We start from the raw sequence: 26697 nt of genomic DNA, 5'->3' as shown, positions 1-26697 counted from the left end.
TTTAGGCTTATTTAAACCAGTTTATTCTACTCTACTATTCAAACTTTTCACTCGTTTGATAGCTGGTGCTAGCTGGCTAGTTGTTTTCATTAAAAATAATCTTATTTAGCATCAATTTAAACAGACCGGGAAGGCAACACTTACTTTTCTACCTGCGCTTTGCTGTCTCGGGAATGTCGAACGAGTGAAAACTTTAAATAGTAGAGTAAAATAAACTGGTTTAAATAAGCCTAAATACAAAACTTCCTACCTAGCAATGACAGTTTCCTGCTTGCGCGCGTAGATAGGCGCGTTCATACAATGCCGGCGGCGCCGACAGTCGGCTGCCTTGAATCTGAGAACGTAATTGGCTGCTTCAAGTCAGCCGGGCTGCAGGCGGCTGCAGACAACGCAGGCGCTGCATGAAGTCGAACGCACCGGATATCTCGGAATTTAAGGTCGGCATAGCGACGGACGCGTCCTTGCTTCGGAACGCATTGTGACGTCAGGTATGACATTATTAGGCCCTAGGACACTATTTGGCCTAAATTTAGTAACTTTAAACCTTCTTGTATTGCTTTTGGTAGGGAAACAGAACAGTACATCAAAATCATCTATGATTCAGAAAATAAGAAAGCTGCTAAAACCATTCAGTTATGCTCTATTTTTAATGTATATACTTAAAACTCCCCCTGGCTCCCCTCTTGACTTATGTTTTTGTGTATTAATGACTCTGTTTGCTTGTCTTTACTGTTTGTATCGTGAAGATTTAATAAAGATAACAAAAAAAAAAAAAAAAGACACTATTTGGCCTGACAGTACCCCTCAAAATCCACTTTTCTCAGGATTTTTGTCTAGTAATTTGAATCCTGTATTCGAAATGGGAGGCAAAAAAAAGGGCATCGACAACACAGCTGACAGGTTGGGCTCTCCCTGTCAATACACATGCTAGAAAGAGTTTTGGCATAATGTTGTTGCTAATGTTGCTAATGCTCTGACATTCGGATTCCGCTTCGGATGCCATCAAGCGGGAGTTCTGGTCGTATCAGTCATATATTGTATGTCCTTCACTAACCAATCAGCATTAATTAGCAGAATGCTAGCGTCTTATGGACAACAACGACTCACCCTTTAAGAAATCAAAAGGACATAAGTACTCGTTCATTCAACTTTCGACCTATAATCCATGTTGAACATGCAAAAACTACAATCAAATCGGAGATTTCTCAACGACAATCAGGCGAAAGAAACAAATTTCGCCATTTAGCTCCATAGACTGCCATTCAACATGCACTTGCTCGCGATCACCCCCAGTGGAACTCTGGTGGAACAGCAGCCAAATTCGGTACAAAGGGGCTTAATAGGGAGTGGCAAGGCTCTCCTTAAACAGGCTCTGGTAGCGTGGTCTCATATGAGTGTTTGGCAGTCCCGACTTTGCCTGATAAAAAATACAATAGCATTCTCGACAAAGGTACGCTTTATAATTATTTAAAACTGGATTATATCCGTAGTCTTTTATTTAACTAAAAACATATAGAATAGTCATTCACGGATCCACTGTGTAAAGTTGATAAAGTAAATTAGAAAAAGATACACGTTCCCGATAAACCCATTCCAGTAAGTAAAATACAACTATATATTCACTCAATTATTTACGTTTTAAAACAATAAATAAACAAGATATAAGGACAATGATTTCATTTTGTTGAGAATATTGCTATTGGTTGGTAGCGTTGCTAAGGCGTTTGATGAAGACCAATGGTGTTGGTGAATGCACAGTGCAGCGTCGCTAGATACATTGCCAATATCAGTAGGCTACAACTAATGACCTTAAACATTCTCTTTTCATAGACGTGGCAACAAGGTGAGAGCTTACATCGAAACTGTTTAATAATAATAATGTTTATTACCTAAATTATGATGAATATCCTACGAATTGTTCAATTAAATACTTGCCCTCACCAAATGCTTAACCTACCAGATGTAGCCAACAGGTCTAGGTTAATTGTTTTTGTTATGGTTATAGCTACTGCTTGTAATTTTTTTTTCTTTTTATAAATGTTAATAGGGGAAAAGTAATCCGTAATCTAATGCATTAACAATTCAAATTGGTATTTGTAGTATTTGTAGTCTTATTTCCATGGGTGCCGTTTCTTTTTAAACATAAAAATGCAAATATCAAACAAACCCTAAATATTGCCCAGGTGAGCATTGTGTGGGCCTATTTGGGGCATAAGCCACTAAGCCAATCACTTAAATGTCATCATTTTAGACGTTTAAATTTCTTGTCCAGCATCCAGAAACATGACTGCTGGTTCCATCGTGGTGCCTCACATCATACCCATTCGCAATCCTCAACCTGGGAAAGCGAAGCACGAGATCGATACCACAACTGTTGTTGAGATCAAATCAGGTTAGAAATTTCTCATGCTTTTAAAAATGTTTCTTCTTCTTAAAAATGTATAAATAAAACACACTTGTAGTTTTTAACTTTCAAACGTTTCAGGTATAAATTGTATAGAAGTTATAGAATATTAAGTATTGAAACAAGCCATATTGTCTATAGCGTTAAATATTGTGTATAGGGTTAACTTGCCATGGATAATTAAAGTAAGCTACATTAACAGCAATGTTGATCAGTGTGCCCCATCAGTGTGTCCTTTAAAATAAAATCATTCATTTTGGTCCAGACACACTGGATGTCACCATCTACTACACTCTGGATGGAAGTAAACCTGAGGTTAGGAAGAGACCTGGGTTTGGGGAGAGCAGCACTCTAAAGTACAGTAAACCAATATGCTTACCTGACGGCAAAGTGACTGTCAAAGCAGTGGCTGTCACCAGGTGGGAATGCTTCAGAAAGATTATTGCAAATATTCCATAATGTATAAGTAATAACTGAAGTTGTCTAAAAGTTGTCTAAAATGTATAACAAAACATGGCAGATTATGTAGGCCTACTTAGTGTCCCCTGCTCTTTTTCTCTTTTCCTATCTGTTTTTCTATCTGTGTCTGTCTTTCTTGGGATGTTTTTCTCTCTCCACCCCTGTCTTCATTCACTCACTCACTGCCCCACCAGCTGCCCAGTAACCCCAGTTTCTGTAAATGGGTTTGACCCTCAATCCGAAGTATACTGTGCACGAGGGACAATTTTCAGAACTGAAATGATCTGATGGTCAATTGTCTTTAGAGATGGCAGGGAGAGTGTTGTTGTTACCAAGCTCTTCCTGGTGGAATATGTGCCTCCAAGCGATGCATTATCCACGGACGACAAAGAGGAACATGTCTTGAAGGACCATGAACTAGGGATCAAACAGGTATTCTACACTTCTGTTGAAAGTTTCTCTTTTAATCTATCATAATCACAAGGGCGTAACGTTTAAGACATTGGAGGGGTCCAAATGAATACCCTTCCCCATAATTGTTTTTGGTTGTTAAGTGCATTGCCTACAGTTCTATATTTATATATGAAAATTTGCACCTTTAGAACATAGTTTCGAGGACTACATTTACCATTTCAATTTACATATAAAGCAAGAGTGTAATTTCTCAGAGACAGTGACTGCCCTTTTGCTTACACATTTAGCTCGGTATCACGTTACTTACTGTCTGGAAAAAAACGTATATGCTTGGCTGCTGGTCCAGTTTTCTCCGCTTTTTAGGAAATCTCAAATCCTCCATTACTCTACCTCCTCTCTAACAAGTTAACTAACGTTACTTTCTTTGCTCTTAACTGATTGATGAAAAAGTGTTAGGTAATCATGATAACGCAGAACGACGCAAGGTGGATTCAAACGATATCACACAAGTGTACAATTAGGAGGGGGGATTCAAACTTATGTTTTTCATAACAAACTACTAACTAAACTAAATTGAAAATAAATAAGACATAGCAAGAGACCGATCCATTGACAGGGTTTACAAAAGGAGAACATATATTTTACATATTTTCTGCTGTATATTGGGGGGGACAGATTGGTATTTTCTCAATATTGTGGGGACACGCCCTTGCATAATCATAATTATACCTCTTCTAGATATCGTTTGAGATGAAACATTCAAACCAAGAAAGTGGAGTCTATGCTTTTGTTACTTGTCCAATTTGTGGGTTCTCAAAGGAAACTAATGGCAGCATCGCTTGGACTACGAGGGCGGAACATGCTTCAGGAGAGTCTTCACTGAGGCCACAGGGTGTGTGGATGACATTATGGCGTCATATCATAACTGTAATACAACTAACTCAGAAACAGAATCCAATGCATTGAAAAGATGAAAGTACCATGTAACAATAAAGTGTGTACAATAGGATCTAAATAAATTAAGAGCCATACAGGATGTACAAAAAAATCACTGTATGAAGTAACTCAGACTACATATTGGACTTTGAATTAGAATTTGGACAAATTTGCCACTTAAACCACAAAAGTCACAAAACCCAAAATGTCCTGTTGACAGTTTCGAAATGTCATTTGACTGTTACTGTCAGTCTATACTAACAGTGTTTTTTTATTTTGTTTTTAGGACCGAGGATGAAGGAAGGTAACGGTAAAAGAGCCCCTAAAGCTCCTCGCTTCCTCAACAGTCATCTGGGCCTCACATCTGAGCCTGAGCCTATGTCATCTCACACATTGGTATGCCTTATTTTACCCTGTTGTACAATAAATTCTTGAATTCCTATCCCCGCCAGTCTGGCCACTGTTAAATCAAAGGGTAATAGAGGTAAGGAGTGTAGAGGAAAATTAGGTTAGAGACAGCAGAGGAGCAAACAGCGATGCTGGTGCAAGTGTTAGTAGGGGTCCTCACTGGTTAAATGACAGCTAGTGCAGTGATTCAGCCATAAGACTGACAAACAGCTAACGTTTGTCTTTGAACACCAAGACCCCACCCTGATAGATCCAGAGGAGAGTAGGTCTACATGAGATGCCGTTATCTTCTTGATTTTGGGAACCAAAAAATATCCAGTTTTTGTAGAGACCAGAATGATTTTAAAAACAATCCCACTATTTCTGTTATTTTAAATGGATGGCCAGTTTATTTAGATTAATCATTGATCATTCTTTATAGAACGCAAGCCTGGAAGAAAGCATCTTCAATAACCTGACCAACACGCAAATATCCAGGATTCAAAGAGAGACAGATTTCTTGAGGTACGCATTCTAAAAAAAGAGATTGATTTGAATCATGGTCAGGTTAGGTGTCATATGGTCAATTTGTTTAGTTAGGACTTGAGATATAGAGATAATTTTGGAAAAGGAATGAAATGTCTTGAAGACGGACCATCATTGATCTCTCCGGTCTCCTGTCTGTGCAGGTGCACCAAGTGCTTAAGCCTTCGTGCGTCAGACCCGTTTGCCCGCTTCTGTTTGCAGTGTGGTACTGCTGTACCACTGGTGCCGGGGAAGAGGCTGTCACCCACAGAGGGTGGACAGGTACACTGCTCAACTTGTGTACTATTATCATTTACACTGTTTATGAATACACATTTCCAAACGTTATCAATTTCCATAGTTTGGCGCCAAACTTAATTTAGTTCAAATGGGTTACCTTACTGTAGCAAAGGAGCCCAGGCTGGCCACTGTCAAATGGTATGTTGCTCGCTAACGCTTAGAGGCAAGGAGTGCTATCCCTAGATACATCCACTCCGCCAAAGTCAAACCTATTTCCATGCCTATAAATGGTGAATTCTATGCTAGTGTCTTGACTGAACTAATAATGTGTTGTTCACCCTGGACACACACTGTTCCAAAACCTCACGCCACAGGAACAGTTTCTTTCATCTGCAGCTGGCCTAATCAACAAGGCCCAGAACTCCCAAACAGGGCCGGCCCAAGCCTGTATGGGGCCTTAAGCAGAATTGATTTGGGGGCCCCTCTGAGTCGCTTTTTATAAAAAATAAAAATAAATTACATTAAACTGTACTTTCATGTGCTCTTGGGGGCCCTCTGGTAGCCACGGGGGCCTTAAGCAGCCGCTTAGTTCACTTATGCCTTGGGCTGGCCCGCTCCCAACTGTCACTAACACTGTCATAAAGTCCATCTGTCACTTTATTGCACATTGCACAATGCACCAATCACATTGCACTCTTCTTCTTTATATCTTATTTTATATTTAAAAAAAATACATTATATAGTATTGGTTATGGATGGGGATCGATACCCGGTTCTCTAAGGACATGATTCCAAATTTCTCAAAACCCGAAGATCAATAAGTTCAGAGCTTATCGATACCGCTATCGAGACTAGGTAGGCTAATATAATGTAAAGTCATGTCATTTAAATCAAATCACTGGGACACAAACATACATCGATTGTCTAATAAAATTACTAAATTCAACTGAATGGTCTGTCAAACTCCTTTAAACTAAAAGAAGAAGAATTTAATTGGCTCACGCCCTACTTCGCTTTATTTCTAATTGTGTTGCTAGCTACGATGACTGAACGTAGTAAGCGGTCCAAGGCTTGGCTGCATTTTATTAAAGCCAAAGTTAAGGACAAAGCGTATGCAACGCAGAGTTAGTCAAAATTAAATAAATAAATAGGTAAATAAATAGATAAACACATACATAAATAAATATGGCTATGAAATAAATTCTGAAATTAAAAAAGATGGCAATAAATATATAAATATTGCATTGTATACTTATATAGCTGAATCCATTTACCGACATCAATAAATAAATACATTTATTTATTTCAAATTGATGTTTTTGTAAAGACAACATTTATTTATTTCATGGGACTTTTATTTCCTAATGCCACATTTATTTATTTTTTAGACTTTTACACACCACATTTATTTCCACATATATTTCCACACCACATTTATTTCTGTGCTGTATTTATTTCCGATCTAACATGCAACGAGAGGGGCGTGGTTATCTTCAGACCAACGCAGCTGCACACAAGATCGAAGGCAGATATAGGGACACCTAGATTCGGTAGATGATGGAAGACATTAGTCGTGTCAGAGATCGCATGCTGGCCTTATAGATTAAATTGATCAGCATGGCTTGTCAGGATGTATTATTTTGGCTCACATTGTAGATTTTGTAGAGGCATCCCCTGAAGGGGGAGTTTGAGCTCTTGCCTTCAGGAAGAAGGTATAGAGCTCCCACACACAGAACAAAAAGATTTGGGGACGCTTTTGTTTGTTTTGCTATTGGGAGGCTAAATGTGCATAAATGAATGGAATGAAGTTTTTTATGGACGGAATCTATTCTGGGTTTTCAATATCAAGTGATCCTTGTACTGTATTGTAATGTATTGTGTGTTGTCTTGTGTGGTGTCAGGTATGCTGTTTATGTAGTATTTATTATGGATGGAATGTGTTTTAATACCTGTCTACAAGCAAATTTCCCCTAGTGGGATCAATAAAATTGACTTGACTTGACAAGGCCGTAGCCATGGAGTCAACATTGGGGGGGGACAAACAATTTTTTTAATGATAATTTCAGACAGCGTGCGTGGTTGCCTGTCGTAGCGTAGCGCATTTATATTTTTATATAAATGTATTGGCAGGGACATTTTTACCAGATTTGAATATTGGGGGGGGGGGGGGGATGTGTCCCCCCAATATGTATTATGATTATGGCTTTGCTTGGGCGGATAAGTGCTAAGTCTTAAATGGTTTGAGACTTATCGAGCACCGTGTTTGTGTGCAAGACGGCATGTGTCGAAAGCCACAACAAGAATCTTTCTTTAGGGTTTAGCGTATTTTGATCGTAACCTATTGTCTGGGTTCACAGTGACGATTTAAGTAGGCTCATTTGTAAGATGTAGTTTCATAAGGGGCTGTGGTATCGTGGGACATTTGGCTATTGCCTCAAACCAACCCCAAATAGGCCCACGATAACCAGCTGTTTTTGATAAACCCAGGCCATACTAAATGTTGCATAATGTCAATAAATGTGCGACTACAAGCTCCTTTCATCCATGAGCCTGAATAGCTACAACGGACCAACAATCATGTGTTTTGCTCTCGTCGATCGAAACCCACTTTATGCCAGCTTGCAACAGTTTTATTTTCTTAGGCTACAAGAGCAAATATGAGATGCAACTTCAAATTCGCCAATAATGTTGAATGTTGTGTGAATTTGTGACAAATCTGGTGATAGAGGCCAACGGCAGCTGCTGCTGTTAGGTGAACGCACAGCTCGCATGCTTACGGAAACCAGGTAGTCTGGAAACCAGGGCGATAACACCGCGGGTGTCCAGCTCCTAGCTGTAGAGCTACCTGTATGGGGGTGACAGTGGCATCGCACTGCCGAAAAGCATACAATGTAGACAAGCTTTGCCCACAATGTCTGTGTCGTCTCTGCCTTTTTAGCTTTGGTTCCCAATGGGAGTGATGGCAGTGACCTAGTAACCTAGTAGTCTGGGAACTTGGTCTTTGATAACTGCGACTGAAGTTACTTTTGTAAACATTGCTTTAGCTCGTGTGACGTGTAACTCGTCTGCAAAGCTAACAATCACTGCCACCACAACGTCTTCCTAGGTGGTATTTAAAACTTCAATATCTATGTTCTGTGTAGAGCACTTATCCGCCCAAGTACCTCTACAAAATCTACAATGTGTGCCAAAATAATACATCCTGACAAGCCATGCTGATCAATTTGATCTATAAGGCCAGCATGCAATCTCTGACACGACTAATGTCTTCAGAATCTGAATCAGAAAGGGATTTATTCGCCATGAAGGTTTGCACAGACAAGGAATTTGCTTTGGCAGGGAGGTGCATACAATAAACATATAGGAATCTTCAATTTAAATGTGGTATAACTATACTAAGGATACATGAACTAGCAATACTAAGTGGAATACAATTTAAATAGAATATACAATAAAATAAAACATAAGTTGCCAATTTACAATATAAAATACAATCTATGACAGCTTCCATCATCTACCGAATCTAGGTGACCCCATAGATCTGCCTTCAATCTTGTGCTGCGTTGGTCTGAAGATAACCATACCCCTCTCGTTTGCATGTGAGATCAGAAATAAATATAACACAGAAATAAATGTGATGTGGAAATAAATGTGGTGTGGAAATATATGTGGGAATAAATGTGGTGTGTTAAAGTCGAAAAAATAAATAAATGTGGCATTAGGAAATGCCCATGAAAGTCCCATGAAATAAATAAATGTTGTCTTTACAAAAACGTCATTTTGAAATAAATGTATTTATTATTTATTGATGTCAATAAATGGATTCAGCTATATAATTATATAATACAATATTTATATATTTATTGCCATTTCTTTATTTCTTTATTATTATTTCATAGCCATATTTATTTATGTATGTATTTATCTATTTATTTACTTATTTATTTAATTTGGACTAACTCGGCGTTCCATAGAAGCGACGTGTAAAATATGTTTGAAGATCATTTCTTGTTGGGGGGAGGGGGGGGGGAATACTACTGCAATGAATAAGCACCTCAATGTTGTGCATCAGTTAACGTAAAACGCATTAGTCTTCGAGAAGCAACAGTGCCAACTCCAGCTGCCGTTGCAGGACAATCCTCCTCCTCCACCCAAGGTATGCATGGTGAGCACAGTCAGCGCACTCCAACTTTGTAGCAAGTATCCATCGTTGACAATAATAAGCCTCAATAATAAGAGCCAGGGCTCTACAGTGTATCTATTTCACTCGCATATGCCTAAAATTAGATGCGTGCGCGAAACAGTTTTTTTTTTACGAGCACAGTCAGTGTGTGAGTAAAGACTAGCCTCCCCCGCCCCACTGATCATTCAAAACATAGTCACCGGGAGCATGGCACTGTGGGCTGCTTTAGCATCTTGTTAAACAATAACAGAGACAGAACAAAATAGGGATGGAATAAGAAGGTTTGGTTTGGTTAGCTGGTCATTTAGCTATATCAGGTGCCTTTTGTTGAAACTTGTTGAACTTTTCACAAAGTCTTGAACAATGACAGTTTGTCAATGTCACTTTTTGTCAAACAACCAATCACAGTCATTATACTACTCATCCAGGTTGTGGATAGTACATCTGTAGTGGACAATTGTAGATTTAGCCAGAGCCAGGATCCATTGTGCCAATATGGGCTCCTTTTATCCAGTCTCCTCCTGAAAGCAACACGTTCCCCTTGTTCTATTTGACATCCGTTTTACTTCAGTTATTCTTATAAATGTTGTTCAGTAATCTTGTTTATATAAAGTGTGGCATGGGTTGTGTGGGTGCTGCTATATTTAACATTTGCCAAATTCATTCATTCAGATGGTGGTTAGCTCAAGCTCACCCCAGAAAAGTTTTGATAGTGGTATCGATAAAGACTCGGATTGTTAAGCAGTGTCAAAAATGGTATCGATATCGATAAAAATGTACAATCCCCATCCCTAGTATTGGTTAGAAATTATTTAGATACTGTTTACATTTTCAACATTTTATATTTATAATTCTTATGTGTTTACCATATGCACCTTCCTGCCATAGTAAATTCCTTGTTTGTGCAAACTTACTTGGCAAATAAAGCTGATTCTGATTCATATTTTTTTTTAGTTGGGTTTGTGCCTTCACTGTAAAACCATAGTGCCCATGAACACTGTGTTGTGTGTGGTATGTGAAGCCCCTATTGGCCCACAACTGCAGCCTCAAGCCAGCCTACGACTGCAGGTAAGGACAAAGGAAGCTAGCAAAAACACACTCTTACAAACATTACAGCAACATTACATTTACATTTAGTTGACCCTCTTATCCAGAGCAATGTACAGGGACATTCCCCCCGAGACAAGTAGGGTTAAGTACCTTGCCCAAACGTCATTTTTATCAGCTGGGAATCGAACCGGCAACTTTCTGATTAATAGCCCAATTCCCTAACCACTCAGCCATCTGACCCCCACTGCCACAACATGCCACACATACACAGCAACATGCCACACAACATACTCAGAATTTTGTGAACCTTTCTGAAAACCTTTTGGAGTCACTCTGCTGTGCAAAGGCTAACCACTGTAACTTTTTTCAAAAATGAGTTATAATTAGGGTTCCTCCATAAGGAGGAAACCTATTGTTTTCGTTAGTTTTATTATCATTATTATTATTCCTCTTCTCCTTGCGCCACAATAACTCAACATGGTATTGGTAACAAATTTTCTAATTTGGCACAGTGATACTAAACTGAGTGGGTACCCCCACACCAACTACGGGCCACATCAGACCATAGGGGGCACCACAGGAAACGCCCAAAAGTCCGATTTTCAAAGTGATAGCATTTCCACCCCATTGCTCAAATTCTTCTGAAACTTGGTGTGCATGCCTTATTTCCCATGGCAAACATAAAAGCCTCAAGGACCCATGAGGTTCGCCTGATGGATTTCCCTGTACAATGATAATTTGGGAAAACCTTCAAAATTCCTCTTCTCTTGAACCAATGGTCTAATTAACTTGACATTTTGTACATATATGTATCATTGACATATTTAAAAACGTTACTTATAGCAATTGAATGAAATACAAAATGGCTGAAAGGGGTGTATTTATGTAAATGTCCACATTTCCTCAATATGTTTGTGTCACTAAATCAAATGACATTTTGAATGATGGGTTTTCAAACCTAATAGGCTTTAAGGCAGGGGTTTTCAAAGTGGATGCCACGGCACCCTGGGGTGCCGGGACGCATGCTCAGGGGTGCCGCGGAATGGCCCAAGACTTAATGACTAAAAAAAATAAAATAATAATAATAATTCTATATTCATTTTATTGATATTCCATTAGGCTATTTTGGCTATTTGCGGCACAAACATCAATCGGCTACAGTTCACAGTCGATTCAGGGCTTAACGTCAACAACAGTTCTTTGGGTTGACTTCGTTCTTTATTCCGTATTGACAGCAGATGGAGAAGCGCAGGTAGGGGCAATGGGTACGTTTTTAAAGAGAATGCATCCACCTCCACAAGAACAGACATCGGAATCGAATTCAGCAAAGAGAAAAGTGAGGCATGATAACGACTCGTACCTCCAGTAGGTAACGTGCCCCACCCCAGTATGTCTGGTCTGCAGGGAGACGTTGGCTAATGCAGCCATGGTGCCTAGCAAATTGGCAAGGCACCTGGGGCCTCATGTATAAACGTTGCGTACGCACAAAAAGCTTGCGTACGCTGGTTTTCACGCACACTTTGTGATGTATAAAGATTTACTTGACGTGAGAATGCGCGGGCCTTCACGGAAACTTTTGAGCAGACGTGAGAACCTGCGGACCGTACGCAGTCTTGTCTGGCTCTGTAACATGGCGAATTCTAACTGAAAAGTGCAGAGACTCACCAAACATTACAAAATAAAGTTTCCTACGTTTATGACGTTGACTATTCAAAAAACATTAAAATAAAAGTTTGATCATTAATGTGGATAATCACAACAAAATGCCAAAACCCAAAACGGGAAATGCTATGTAGCCTTCTGTTTATAATACCGCCACCACTTAATAACTTCTGTTAAACTTGAGGCTGTCAAACGAACAACAAAATCACTCAGGAAATGCATGTCACGCAACCCTATAGCTGCCATGCTGTTACAATGCGCTACCACTCGTTACTTCATTTGAAGTTTTATATCGGACCATTTCTTCTTAATTTCTGCCATGGTTTTTTTTTGACCGCACGTGAACGAGCCACTGACCCCGCCTTGCCTCCTCCCATAAATTAATATGCAGATAAACTATAAATGCGCTCCTGAGGTCATTTCTTCGAAAAAACGCCTTCCTCGAGGAAAAGCCGGACCAAAAATGAAAGTTAAACGCTGCAGCGTTTATTCGAAGAAATACGGGGACCGTGAGATCGAGAGAGCATTTTATAATCACTATGTAATTACAATGTATTTACTCTACTTTGAATTTGTCCATAACGGGGTGGACATATTTTGCCATTTGCATGTACATTGTCTGTTTGCAGTTAATTTATAAAAAGTGTTGGAGCTTGACCATCATGCATTTCTAACAGCATAACATCTATTTAATGAAATAAATATGAAGTTCAATGAAAAATCTAAATTTTGGGGGGGAAATGTGAAAGTCTCAAAGGCACCTTATGGTGATATTGACCCACACGCACGGTAGAAAGCATACGTTCGCTCTGTGTGGTATTCTGTGTTTTAAGTCTTTTAAAATATTCAATGTCTTTGTTCTGGTGTGCCGGGTGCTTGGTCTCCAGGGGCCTCATGTATAAAGGATTGGGCAGCTTTCATACCAGAAGATGGCGTACGGCCAAAATTTGAAAAGTACCTACGCACAGAAATATTCACATGTATTTGGTAAAAAAAGTATTTGGTTAATAATAAAATTATGGCAAACCATTTGTTTCTCTACAAAATCTGCAAGAGTTTCATTTTATTTTCTAAATAAAATCTAATAACAAAGATATCTGGTCAGACTTTCAAACAATACTAATTGGCCCTCATTTGTTTATAAAGGAATCACACAAAAGGCTTTGCTAACTTGTGAAAATAATTTGTTTATTTTCATAAAACATGAAAATGACCGGGTGGACAATGACATGACAGAGTGGACCTTGGGCATGACAGGGTGGACATGTTGTGAAATACCATTAAATTGGCCTCATAAATGCAATACGTGATGTAAAAAAAACAGTTGGACAGATTGGTTTTGATCCACTCTACCTGCATGCGGCCACTGAATAAAGATTCCTTAATTTGAGCCAATAATGTGGCTTTCTAGTGTTTAACTCTGTACATCATTTTTCACAGTGAAAGTCAAATATTCAACAAAAAGAAAAAAGTGGAGAACGGTTAAACATTAAAACATTGAAAATGGCATGTTACAGAGAGATCACTTTCTGCAGAGACATGGCTCAATTCTGCAGTTGCTGTTCCACATACTTCCAGTCAGACGCTTCAATCTGTACTGAGTGCTTGTTCAGAGCCTGTGGTTCTGGTATTAGGCAAAGTATCTGCCAGTCATGGTACCAACAGATATCCTCCCGGAGACTTGGCCAATGGAACTTGTTAATGCCATTGCGGTGCATACACTTAACTTTCACACTGTGCCCTTCTGCATCCATGATGACACCTGGGTATGCTTCTTTGTCGTAATTAACGATGCACCACTCTCCAATGTGCTTTACCTCAATAATTTCTGGTCTCCTAGAGTTATCTGTCTTGCCACATGCTGGGAACTCATCAGATGAAACAGGAACATCCGCTAGAGTGACCTCTTGAAGGTTAAAGCAGGGGCAGTCTAAAACACCTTCCTCCCTTTTACACAGACATGAAATGTCTCTGTATTTCATCTGGCCGGGTATCAGACTGATAGCTTGGTGGATACTCGTAGTGCCTTTTACGGCAGCTATTGCAAGTACCTATAGTGAGGGGGGGGGGGGGTATCAAACATTAATACACTTTACTTAACCTTAAGACATGAAAGGATCAGATTTGACAAAGTTTGTCTGTAATCTGGATGGGAGAGGGGGGACAGGGACCTATAGCTTTTACCTCAGTCTTTGATTCAATATCCCTCTCTTGGACGAAGAACAGCTCTACAGATGTGTCAGATGTGAAATTCCACGTTATTTCTTTGAAGCCATACATGTAGGGTTCCGTTGACAGGTAGAAGAAATTTCCCTTCTGTCGATACTGCGCTGCAGGACCGTCGCTGAAAAAATGAAGCTTGCTGACTTAAGGGTGTCATTCTCTCACTACCTTCAGAACTGAATCAAGATGGGCCCAGATGGCCAAAGGATCGTGTCTTCTGGAGGGTGATATGGAGCAGAAGGCATGCGGCGCTTGTTCACCAGCGGTGTAGAGCACTCCAGTGTGCACACTGGCCTGCTGGTGTGAGCCTCCAAAATGCACAGATTGTATTTCTTCGCCGTACTTGCATGTGTAATTTTTGCTGAAATCTATATGCAAGAGGGACTCATTGTGCTTCAGGCTCCTCCTGAGCTCCCTGTAGGCATTAAACTGCCATTTAATGTTGAAGACATGGCGCCTAAAATGGAGAAGCCTCTCCTGGAAATCTTTGTTAAGGTCATGCTCCATTGTTGTCGTCTCCCTTTTCACTGTAATTGTTGACACCTTCTCATCCTTTGTAATCTTCTCTGTCATCCACTGAGATAAACAAATGTTCTCTTCCCCAGTAGTTTTCAGCATTGGGTGACAAGTTCAGAGGCATTCACTGCACTCACCATAAGCACAGACCTTGGATTTCGGGTCGCACGTGGTTGCTTCAGACATTTCCTCAATGTTTCTTGAGGACAGAAACCCTTGGCTCTGCAAGGCATTGGCCATGAATTGCAAGTTCTCATGTTTTTTGCAGAGACGTGTCACGGTCAGAGGAAGAGGGGGTTACCACCCAAAAGGGTCTGAGACGGCAAAAGGAGGTTTATGACACATGGCCAATGTGCTCAGAGAGAAACCTCCTATGCAAGTTTTTCCTTGTATCGGTAAGCAACCTCACCTGCATCTTTTTCTTTAGCCGTGTGACCATCTGTTTGCGGCCAGTTGTCATTCGACTAACATCATCTCGAAGAAAAAACGATGTGACGTTCTTCTTGATCTCATTTTGACTGACGCACCCCCTCCCACTGTAGGAAAGATCCACAGAATACTTTGCTCTCTTCTTAGAGTAGCCAAAAGCAGTCTGGGCATGCTTTTGGAGCTTGTATTTCTTTAGAATGTTTCCACTGGGTACGTTTGCTATCAACTGCTTCTCCCTGTTTGTTTTAGCATTTTTATATTTATTTCTAATGTCTTCAATCAGGGATGTATGAAAAAGAAGAGCTCTTTTGATGGGTGAATTCACTTTTTGACGTCCCAACAAAGAATTGACTTTTGAACGTGGTGATTTGGACGCACTTTCTTTCTTGGTCCTATGGAACCTCTTCTTATATTTCTCGGTTTTGGTTTTCTCTTTTGCGAGCTGTGCCTCCAATATTTCGATCTGTTTTCTCAGTTTCGTCTTTGAACTCCTTCGAATGCTTTCCCCTTGACGCCGTTGCCTGAAACACAAAATATTTGTAAGGATTTTAACAAATTAGTTATCAATATGTTATTTTATGGGGACATTAACGACGCGAAGCGGAGTGCCGAAAACCCCCTTACCTGTTCTAAAATCAGCGTAAACCACGGCCTCTTGGGGCTTATTGCTTAATTTTACAACAGCTATTACCCACATTTATCAGCATGTGGCATAAACTATTTGCAAGTCCTTCCTGTCACGAACCATGTCCACCCTGTCATGGAAGGCTTGCTGACAGGGTGGACACTGACAGGCTGGACATTTTTGGCTAACGTTAGCATTTAATGAGCACATGGCGGACCTTCAGTTAGCAACATGATTCAGTTAGCAAGGTAACAGTTTACTGTTTAACAAATATATTTCGAATTTCTTAAAAGTTTTTATATTAATTGATATTTCATTATGACAGAGAAGACATGTTAAGCTTTATAACATCCGACTACACACATAATACGATGAAAATTAAGAAATATAAGTGTAAATACTTACTCTGCAACAAGCCACTGTTTCAGCCTTGATTGAAGAAAGACAAAATTATGGTAGTGATGTCACTGAGTACATTAGTTGGTTTCTTAAAGGGGCATTTACCCCATAATGACAGGGTGGACAGCAATTTCAGGGACACACGGAAAATGTTCAATATGATTATGAAAATAGTATATACATGATCAAAATGACTAATTTTATCAAGTAACCTGTTGTGGACAATACAACTATATAATTTTTTTTTGAATTTAGTCTCATTTAAACACACATTACACATACTGTAGTTAGCAGAGCTGTGCGTGGGCCAAAATCAAGTACATCCAATGAAAAAAAACTGTATAAAATGAAGGAAACACATTTCAAGAGGCTAATCATTGTACTTGTATGTGTTTAAATGTTTGGTCATTTATAATAAGACCTCAGAATTTCATTAGTCTGCTACATTTTCATGCTGAGTGAGTGTTTCTGATGAGGACACCAAAGGCACCGTTTGGTGATATTGACCCGTGTATGAGAAGGCACAAAAGGCTTGTTTTTTTTAGTTGCCCAGTTGTTTGCTAAATCCAAAAAGCCACACACTTTAGCAGTTGCTCATATTACCAGCCTGCAAAAAAATGGATGAGATGAGATATTCAGGGTGACAGTGATATAATTGTGACACGGACAGACGTTGTCTGTTCATATTCTGTTCACTATTTATTCAAAAGTTCTATTAAATGAGTTGAATTAAAGAGAGTGGTTCATATGAAAATATAACAAAAATGAGAGAAACCCCACTTTCTCAATGTAATGCCTATAATAAAAGCAGTTATAGCCTATTCAACATATCACAAGGTTAAATCAAATGGCATAAAGTACAAATATGACACAAAGGAGGTTGAGCGTAAAAAGTAAAAAATAGGGGTGCCGTGGATGGAGAGAGATATGTTTAGGGGTGCCGTGAGCCAGAAAAGTTTGGGAACCATTGCTTTAAGGTGACACGCCCCTGAAGTACCATAAACAATTTCACCTTGATATGTCAAAATATGACTGAATTACAAATGTTTGAACTTTGACCAAATCTGACAATGCTCGCCATGGGAGAAACCGCTTTTTTTATTATCCAGTTACTGAACTTTTTGTATTCCATGCCTGGGAATGGCTCAATTGACAATTGAATCAAATACAAAATGGGTGAAAGAGGTGTATTTATGTGAATGTACACATTGCCTCAATTTCTTTGTGTCAATAAATCAAATTTTGACTGATGGTTTTTCAAACCTAATAGGGTTCAAGATGACATCTCTCTGAAGTACCATAAACAATTTCACCTTGGTATGTCAATATGATTGAATTAGAGCAGTTTCAACCTTGGCTGAATTGAACAACGCTTACCACAGGAACAACAGCTTACTTTTTTGTACAGTAACTGAACATGCCAATATTCAACACTGAGAATAGCTCAACGAACTGGAACGGTCACCTGCAAAGCATAAGGTCGTAGGTTCGAATCCAGCCACACTGAGTCTGTCTTAAATTTGAATATATGTTTAGTTAAACAGGATGACATCGTTCTGAAGTACCATGCACAATTTCACCTTGATATGTCAAAAGGTCATTGAAGTACAGCTGTTTAAACTTTGGCCGAATCGAACAAGCCATGCTACAGGAGATACGGCTTTTTTTTTTTTTTGACAGAAACTGACCAGAATTTTTCAGCCTTGCGGGTAGCTCAATGGGTTGAAAAGTTATCCTGCAAAGCGCAAGGTCACAGGTTTAAATCCAGGCAGTCTTTTGGCCTGTCATAATTTTGATTACTTGTTTAGTTAAACAGGCAGACATCATTCTGAAATACCATGTCCATTTTCATGCAATTTCACCTTGAAATGTCAACCATTTCTTAACCTTTGTCCCAAAGCTGACCAAAAACTAATACTCATATCACGCAGTCAGAGCACAGCTAGATAATGAAAATCAGCACCCTTGGGTACCCAGCATGCAGTGCGACATGTCAGAAAAAACTTAGGAAAAACAACGTAAGAAAAAGATATCCGCCAAATTCATGAATGCTTGAAAATGTGTTCCTACGCAGCAGAAGTTTTCTGAGCTGTGCTCCCCGGCAAGAGTTTTCTTAAGTTGAAAGCGCGTCCTCGTGCTCCTGAATTGGCATACATACATGCCCCGACAGCCCCTTATAATGGCACGCAACAGCAGTGACTTGTGCCGTCAGAATCAACACAATTAGGAAAGCAACAGGAACGCAAGTTATGTCCAAGCGAAAAGCACCGGTGCAGAGGTGCATCGAGGATATCTGTTATGGCAAGCTGTTTTATCATTTAACCAATGAATTGTTGATATGAAGAATTCATGTTTTTGATATCCAGACTTGCATTTTGGATATCAAGAATTCAAATTTTGAATATCAAGAATACATTGGTCAAATTATAAAACGGCTTGCCATAGTCTGTAGAGTTGATGTGAACGCAATTGCCAACGATTTCTCACAAATTCACTAGCACTTCTAACAAGGAGAGTTTTCTTAAATGCGATTCCCCTTGTGTTTTTTTAAGGAATCGCATTTGAGACAACTCTGGGCTGCGTTTCCCGATAACGATGGATCGTAGCTGTTACGAGGGTTTTCTACGATCAAAATAACAATCCATCGTTATTTCTTACGTGCGTTTCCCGAACATGCTCGTAAGGAGAACCATCGTACGTGTCTCTGAAGTTGCACTTAACAAGACGCTGTCCATTGTACTGAAATGTGAATCTTCTGACGCAACTTTAAGACTTTAAAATTAAAACGTTAACTAAAATATTTAACGAATTACGGTACACAAAAAAATATTTTCTGTCGCTAAAGAAAACGTTACATTTATTGTAGGCTCCTTATTTGAGTACTTATCAATGTACATTGTATCATGCTACATGAAGCAAAGACAATAAGGTGAACGTGCAAACTATGCTGCATCTGAGTTTTACACCGGTGTTGAAACCCTGCAATCAGCGACACAGGATGCTAAATACCAATAGGAGGTCTTGGAAATTAAGTGGTCTTGTCTCCAAATTGAGGTGAGGAAGCTCTTGTTTGAAGAAATTAAGTTCACAAGGCCCTCCATTTCTTTGCCTAGTATTCTGCCCAATCAAAAAGGTAGTGTCAAATTTAGGTTACCTTATAGCCTAAGCATACAATATTTATTTAAATTAAGTAAAGGCTGAATTGTGTATTGTATCATATATTCAGTGTTGCCTGTCCAATCCTTACATGTTTTTTCACCTAGATCCTTGTGAGGAGCAGCAGCAGGGAGAACAAACTCCCATAAAACAACTATTTCTCAAATTACTTGTGCCTTGGTTTTTAACTTTTCTTGGTACTACACTTTCCATAGGCAAATATATATACGAGTCCTATATTTACTTCTTGATTGAACTACAAGGTTAAAAACCATGCATATAAATGGTATCACACATGGCATGTCCCAGCTAGCAGCCTAAATAATTCAATGTACAAATACAAACATCTCAATCCAACATATTTACTGTCTTATTTTGTAGTGCTGACTATGTCTACAATCTTGCATAGGCCAACAGCTTTCCAAGACCATGTTTGCAATCTCATAATTCTCAAATATTGGCCACAAATGACATTGTGACAAATGACAAACACATAAGTAATGAATACCCCATATCTTCAACATGGAATCAGTGTTTCTGACATGAATAATCAACTCTAATCGATGGTTGATCAATTAAGATATGTCAGATGACATCATGATATCATGATGCTCCTGATCCATAGAAGCAGACATGCAGAGGTTTAACAAGGAGGTCCTTTGCACTGACCCCTGCAACCCAACTACTGGCAGTTTTAAGGTTCTATGCCGCTGGCAGTTTTCTGGAGGTTATTGGAGATGGACATGGGCTCTCCAAGGCCCCAGTTTCAAGATCTGTGCAGGCTGTCACAACTGCATTACTTTTCCACATCCCAGACCACATCCAATTCCCCACAACCAGAGGGGACAAGTCTGCGGTGCAGGATTTAGGCTATCTTCAATGGCTTTTATGATTTTAGTATTAGTAGTAGTTTTCACTCCCTCCTGGCCCCTTCACCCTGTGTGACTTCCCAGTCAACCCTGTGGAGTCTTTCCATTTCCTGAGCGCCACCATCTCCCAACATCAGGCTCGGCTCTGCCACCACCCTCTTCATCCACCGGGCTTGGCGTGCTACTATCCCTATAATTCTAATAAACATCTTCAATGTTCAATTGTTGTTGTGTTATTGTACTCGTAAAAGCGTTACGTTAAAGCATTTCTAGTTACTATTGCATATTACAACAGGCATATTTCAATTTTATAGTATTTTGAAGACTGATAAATAAATAAAAATACCTTCATTGCATGCGCCAAACCCACCGAATCAAATTATTTTGTGTAACCTAAATTTACTTGACAATAAACCGGATTCAGATGTTTTCGGCGCTTAAACTTGTATGGATTAACAAATATCCCAGTTCCGTCATAACTGTTGTAAAAAGAGAACCAAAATAATCTTATTTCCATCGGAAGTAACTTTCAGCATGAGTTTAATGTAGTTTTCATGGTCGGCCTACGTGTGTCTCCACTGAGTCTCTGTGCTACGATGCATTTAGCGATCTACGACTGGTCTGGAGCTCTCGTTAATCTACGACGATTTTCAAGTGCCTCTTTAGCTACGATGGTTTCGGGAAACGGCCCGTACAACTAAGATTCATCGTACGATGGACTCTACGATCAATTTGGCTTACGATGCTTTCGGGAAACGCAGCCCTGGCCGATTTACGACTGGTATTTCGAGTTCGGAAAGTCTTCTGAAGTTCAGAACAAATCCCTGATGAGAAAACTTTCATGAATGCCAAATGTTTTCCTAAATCCAATTCAGAAGAAATTCCTTCTTAAATTCTTCTTAACTGCGTTCGAGAATGAGGCCCATTTTTCTCAGTTTCACTGTTTGCGTAGTTACTGCAGTTAGCTTTTGCAGGGCAGTACTGTGTAAACAAATGTTTCACCGTTAGTGAGAGAGCCATCAGGGTTTTTTCCTTTCTCAATATTGAATCTATCCATCACTGTAATATTATGGTGTGGATTGTGGAGTATCTAAATAGGCATAGGACCTTTTGTCCTATATTATTGAAAAAGTTACAAATGTTATTCTATCCATGTTCAATTTAGTGTAAAACTGTATAAAAAGTGAACAACAGCCACTTGAGCACATAACACACTTATCACACACATTCACAACACACTTATCTAGATTGATATATGAGTCGTACAATATGTGATAATGCACATGATAAAGTCTTGTTGTTGTGGTTTAGGACAAGCTGATTTGTCAGTCTTGTGGAACTGGAAACCCAGCACATATCTCCTTCTGTGTCACCTGTGAGACCAGGCTACCACAGCCCGCTACTGTAAGATTATAGGAGATATAAGATGGAGAGAGACTCCATCTCTGTTGGCCTCATTCTGTATGCTGAAAATGTAGTTTTCGTTTTTTCATTTGACTACTTTTATGTCAAACTTTCTTCTGGATATTGCTTGTTTCCCACAGTATTTGTTTCTTATGCATTTAGCCAATAAACACACAAGAATGTATCACAATTAGCTTGAATGCTTTGTATTTCCTCACTAGGCTGTTCTGAGTGGTCAGAGTGCTCCACCTCTTCCTTCAGGAGAAAACAAGACGGTGTCTTGTCGTAAGTGCAGTCGGGTCAACCACTCTGACGCACGTTTCTGCGATTGGTGCGGCGCCAAGGTAAGAGAGGTCTTGCTTCGATCATGTACACTGCACCACTGATGAATAGCAATCTGGAGTTTTAAAAAGCTGGAATTGCAACGAAAGTTTAGGTAGTGGCTACACTAAACAGACAACCTCACACACTAACATTCCTTCTATTTTTGACATACCTTACATACACTATAATAATTCCCATAGCATGCTCAGTCAAAAATAATTTGAAATCTATTCCTACGCCCATGAATTCCAAACCCACCATCCTTTTCATTCATCCATACAACCAACCTACATCCATCTCTGGCAGGTACTATTTATACTATAACTTGTTTCCGTCGCTCCTTATGTTTTATCCATATCTACTCTTTGTTTGAACTTATCTCTCCCCAGCCCGGCCATGCAGCCAGCTGTCTGATTTGCTCCCGATGCGGGGCCAGCAGCCACCCCTATGCCAGCTTCTGTGGCTCTTGCGGGGTGTTTATGGAGGGACCTTCCAGGGGTGAATCCCGTGCCAACATGGTCTATTCCACCGGGGGCGCTGTCGAGCAAGAACAGGTATGAGGCTGTAGAGCCGGAGGAAATCCACACTGAACGTGTTTGTCTCCAACTGTAAAGACGGTCTCTTCTGCTCCCTCTTCCGACTCTCTCCGTCACTGTCATGCAACGTCTACAGCCATCCACCCAGCCCTCAGACGCTACCACATGGCAGGCCGTGCTTCCCCCTGGATCTCCCGTATTGGGCCCGGCGCCAGGCCACGTGGAGCAGCACACCCAGACGACAGGCCTCTTCTACCCGTCCAGCACGGAGCTCCACAGGAAGGGCCAGCAGGCGTCGCTAGAATTCAGCAGACAGAACCAGATGAGGGACAGAAGGCCGCTGCTCACTGCTATAAGTCCAGGGAGAGGTACAGAGCCGTGGGCAAAAACAAGTTCCCTGGTTCCTCTGCTCTCTACTCTTCTCGCAGTATCAGAGGAAAACAATGAGATAAAGAGAGAAAACTTAACGCCTCTTTTGGTCTTTACTTGCATGTGAACTTAATGAGTGGCAGATGTTGATAAGCTTTTTAAATATTGATATCATAAATTTGAGTAAAAAAAAAAAGGTTTTTGGGATAGAGTCTCATCTTGGGTTTGGTGGGATTTGGATGAATCTGAGTAGATGTGCTTTGCTGTGTCTGAGGATTACCAGTCTAATCTCTGAACCTCTTTTTCCCTTTCTCTCTTGGTCTCTCTCGGTCGCAGGCTACTGGAGGAAACAGTTGGACCATGTGTGTGCACATCTGCGAAGCTACACCCAGAACAACACGGAGTTCAGAGCTCTCGTTGGGGAACCTCGAATGGGCCGGGTAAGATCAGGGCCCCATGAGGCCTCCACTACTGAAGGAGTCTTTTTCAGATGTCAGTGTTTATACTCAAATAATGGGACTGCAGGGTTATGTACCCAAGTAGGTTGTAAAGCAATATTATTATTACCTCACCTGGTTGTAGAACTAGGAACATTTGGGAAGGAACTGTCAGTATAAGAAATTGAATAGTTTGGTAACTTTCCTATAGATGGTTTCAGCTGTGATTGAGGAAGACAATTATGAAGTCAGTCTGAGGATAAACTTTGTCTCAGCTGAACATGAAAAAAACAAGGTTGGTTGTTATGTTTCTCCACTCTTTTATACTTTTTTTACACTAGATGTCCTAACATGTTATATAACATTCATTTAGCATATGATTGTATCCAAAGTAAAGTACAAATAGTGCATATAGATAAGTCAGATAAGATAAGTACAGTAGAAGATCAAGGATCAGAAGTGCATCATTCTACAGTAATCAGAGTCAAGTTACCGGCCACATAGTAAAGCAACCACATCTCGGCCATCATGCACGGTTCAACAAAAAAATATTACAATTCATCAATAACATCTCAATGACTTGATTACAGTCATGGCCAAAAGTATTGGCAGGTGACATACATTTTGTGTTTGCAAGTTTTCTGCTTCAGTTGTTGTGGCGTTGATTGTCATTGTTACTTAATTATTGTGCAGAGTGATCACGTGCATTTTAAATAAAGCTACATCAGACAAAAAAAAGAACATCACAAAAAACAAATTTCACAGTTTTTGGGCCCTGGCATAAAATGATCAGCTAACATAATTTCACTAAATCACATGATCAGCACATAGGAAGAGTCAGGTAAATTCACTCAATCACTGGATTATAAGAGCAGATTGATTGCCATACACAGCCTATTTAAACGTGAAATGTTTGTGATTTTTCTCCAGTATGACATTGAAACTTACAAAAATAATCTACAAAAACTGAACCAGCAAACTTTGCACAAGACTAAATTGGTCACTGCCAATACTTTGGCAATGGCTGTACAGTGCAACAATAACATCTCAATTACAGCAGCTTGCTAATGAATGTATGGTGAATGAAAGAAAATACTACAGTGTAATAATAAGGTAAATTCAAAATATAAATATTTAACAGATAATGTAGGGAGAGGATTAGAATGGAACATGTAATTGTGTTCTCGTCACACATTTGAGTCCACACTTTCCATCCTCTTCTCACAATCCATGGGGTCAGTTATGCCAGGGGGGCAAGCCTGAGAAGAGCATCGCCCTATCAGAAAGCCAGAACCTCAGCAGTGTGACAGAGGGCAGGAGTGTGTTGTCCTCCATTCAGACCAGTCTGGGTAAGCATGGTGACTCTCACACGCCACTCCGTGATCCTGCACACAATCAAATGGATATGGGCACACATTTAACACATTTAGACAAACATTTCTCAACTGTGGTATTTACATAGGTTTATTTTTAACCAAATGCATGTGTTTATTGTTATATTTATGGTAGGTAATGACAGGTCTGGAGCCAATGGAAAGACATTAAAAAAAAAAAAAAAAAGCTTGTCCTCAGATGTCATAAAGCAGGCACCGGTATGTGAACCTGTCTGTCAAGGGCTCTTCCAAAACAAATGTCTTTGTGTCTGACTTGTTTCTGAGTGAATGCAGATTCAAGTGCTTCTCTCTTGGAGCTAGTCCAGATGTTTAATAATTGAAACAAATAAATTACAGACAAATATAGTCATAATTCCTTTTTTCTACTGGATTTGTGTACAAATATATTTGGTAGCTTGCAAATTCTTATGTCATGTCCGTAACTGGGGTTCCATTACCAATTCAGGTGATTCCTGTGCAAATGGTTGATATTTATTTTTCTCAGCCAACCAAAGACAGCCAGCTTCTAAAGGAAGTGGGCCATGAAGGGAAAGGGCAGATCTCTGTAGTCCAACAACTGCTTGACGAGGTAAAGTATCACTGGTTCAACATCCATCTTGATACCTTTTCAAGACACCATTTTTATTACGCAAACAAACATTCCTCAACATAAAATTTGCTAAATTTGAGAAGTGGCCAGGTGCCTTGTTAACACGGTAATGTCATGCCAGGGGGCTGATCCAGTGTGCCAGGGGGCCGATGGGCGTCCTGCCCTGGTTGTTGCTGTGGTGAATGGGCACACTGACGTCATCCCAGTCCTGGTGCAAAGGGGTGCTGACATCAACCAGCAGTCTGGACCGTAAGGGCTTCAGTCCAGAGACCATCCATTCTTACAGTCATTCTAGAGCGCCCTCAGCTCAAACGAGAGGGCTCTACAAAAACCAACCAGGATAAAGAGAAAATCTCCTTCTCTCTCATAGGTCGAACAATACAGCTCTCCATGAAGCGGCTTCCATGGGGATCAAAGGGTTGCTGTGTGCTGAGACACTACTGGGGTAAGAGGTACTTTACCATACAGTCAACTACAGAATTATTGGCACCCTTCAATTGAAGTTAATTTATTTTGAGAAATTTATAGTGAAACCATGTGTGCCTATTGTAGCATGTATTCCTTCTAAAAGACAAAGGTTGGAATAGGTAATTTTCTAATGTTTCTACCTCAGATAAAGACAGGCCATGGTGTTTTTAGACTTTTTGCATAAACAGTAACAACTTGACTATCATGAAGGAGTCATCCATCACTTCCTCGTATGTCTCTATCGTATTATTGCTATAATGTCTACATCAGTACACTGAAAACAGCCGTCTCTTCATCTGGGGTTTAGGTGCAACGCCAGCATCATGAAGAAGAACAACAGAGGTCTGACTGCATACGACCTTGCTGTCATCACCGAGTGCAGCCCCGTAGTGTCTCTCCTAGCTGCTAGGATGGGCCAGGGGATGCTGGACAGGCTGGTCAGACCTAGAACTAACCTAGGACTAGACGTGTTCTAATGAGATCACTGCTCATGGTTGCTTTTCATTGTCTTTGTCATGTTGTGTTAAAGTCCGACCCATGTGCCATGATGCAAATAGACATTTGTTAGTGGCCTTGTTATTAAATCCAGTTTCCAGCAATCTTTCCAGCAATTTTCTTGAAATTATTTAATTTGTTAGACATCACTGTTTTCTAGTTAATTTATGTTTTCAGCAACGTGAATGAATATATTTGTTTCCA

At 39.9% G+C, this 26697-nt stretch overlaps 1 protein-coding gene across 4 annotated transcripts; it reads left to right on the top strand.

Moving 5' to 3' along the window:
• The first annotated feature begins 353 nt into the window (after nucleotides 1-353).
• dzank1 (double zinc ribbon and ankyrin repeat domains 1) lies at nucleotides 354-26597 on the top strand. 4 transcript variants are annotated; one of them, XM_084686040.1, is made up of 21 exons: nucleotides 354-488; nucleotides 2273-2392; nucleotides 2670-2823; nucleotides 3169-3295; nucleotides 4097-4169; nucleotides 4500-4609; nucleotides 5043-5125; nucleotides 5290-5407; nucleotides 10503-10616; nucleotides 21789-21881; nucleotides 22103-22225; nucleotides 22595-22759; nucleotides 22878-23109; nucleotides 23447-23550; nucleotides 23759-23842; nucleotides 24788-24896; nucleotides 25057-25139; nucleotides 25387-25509; nucleotides 25652-25779; nucleotides 25901-25975; nucleotides 26306-26597. In XM_084686040.1, exons 2-21 carry the CDS (start codon nucleotides 2284-2286, stop codon nucleotides 26472-26474), a joined length of 2376 nt encoding a protein of 791 aa, XP_084542166.1. In that variant the 5' UTR covers nucleotides 354-488; nucleotides 2273-2283; the 3' UTR covers nucleotides 26475-26597. The 4 variants fall into 4 exon arrangements, with proteins under 4 accessions (XP_084542166.1, XP_084542167.1, XP_084542165.1 ...); XM_084686041.1 differs by lacking the exon at nucleotides 354-488 and adding an exon at nucleotides 1733-1843 and having other exon boundaries at nucleotides 25426-25509; XM_084686039.1 differs by lacking the exon at nucleotides 354-488 and adding an exon at nucleotides 1733-1843.
• The last annotated feature ends 100 nt before the right edge of the window (nucleotides 26598-26697 follow it).

Source organism: Hypomesus nipponensis, chromosome 21 (assembly GCF_054491055.1).
Source record: "Hypomesus nipponensis isolate SF chromosome 21, ASM5449105v1, whole genome shotgun sequence".
NCBI lineage: Eukaryota > Metazoa > Chordata > Actinopteri > Osmeriformes > Osmeridae > Hypomesus > Hypomesus nipponensis.
This window is presented reverse-complemented; position numbering and strand designations above follow the sequence as displayed.

Bases quoted from the DNA above. Each gene is read 5' to 3' on its own strand.
- dzank1 (XM_084686040.1), top strand. From the start codon at position 2,284: ATGACTGCTGGTTCCATCGTGGTGCCTCACATCATACCCATTCGCAAT. The intron at 5,408-10,502 runs GTACACTGCTCA...ATTTTTTTTTAG, and splicing joins CACCCACAGAGGGTGGACAG to TTGGGTTTGTGCCTTCACTG. The intron at 25,780-25,900 runs GTAAGGGCTTCA...TCTCTCTCATAG, and splicing joins ATCAACCAGCAGTCTGGACC to GTCGAACAATACAGCTCTCC.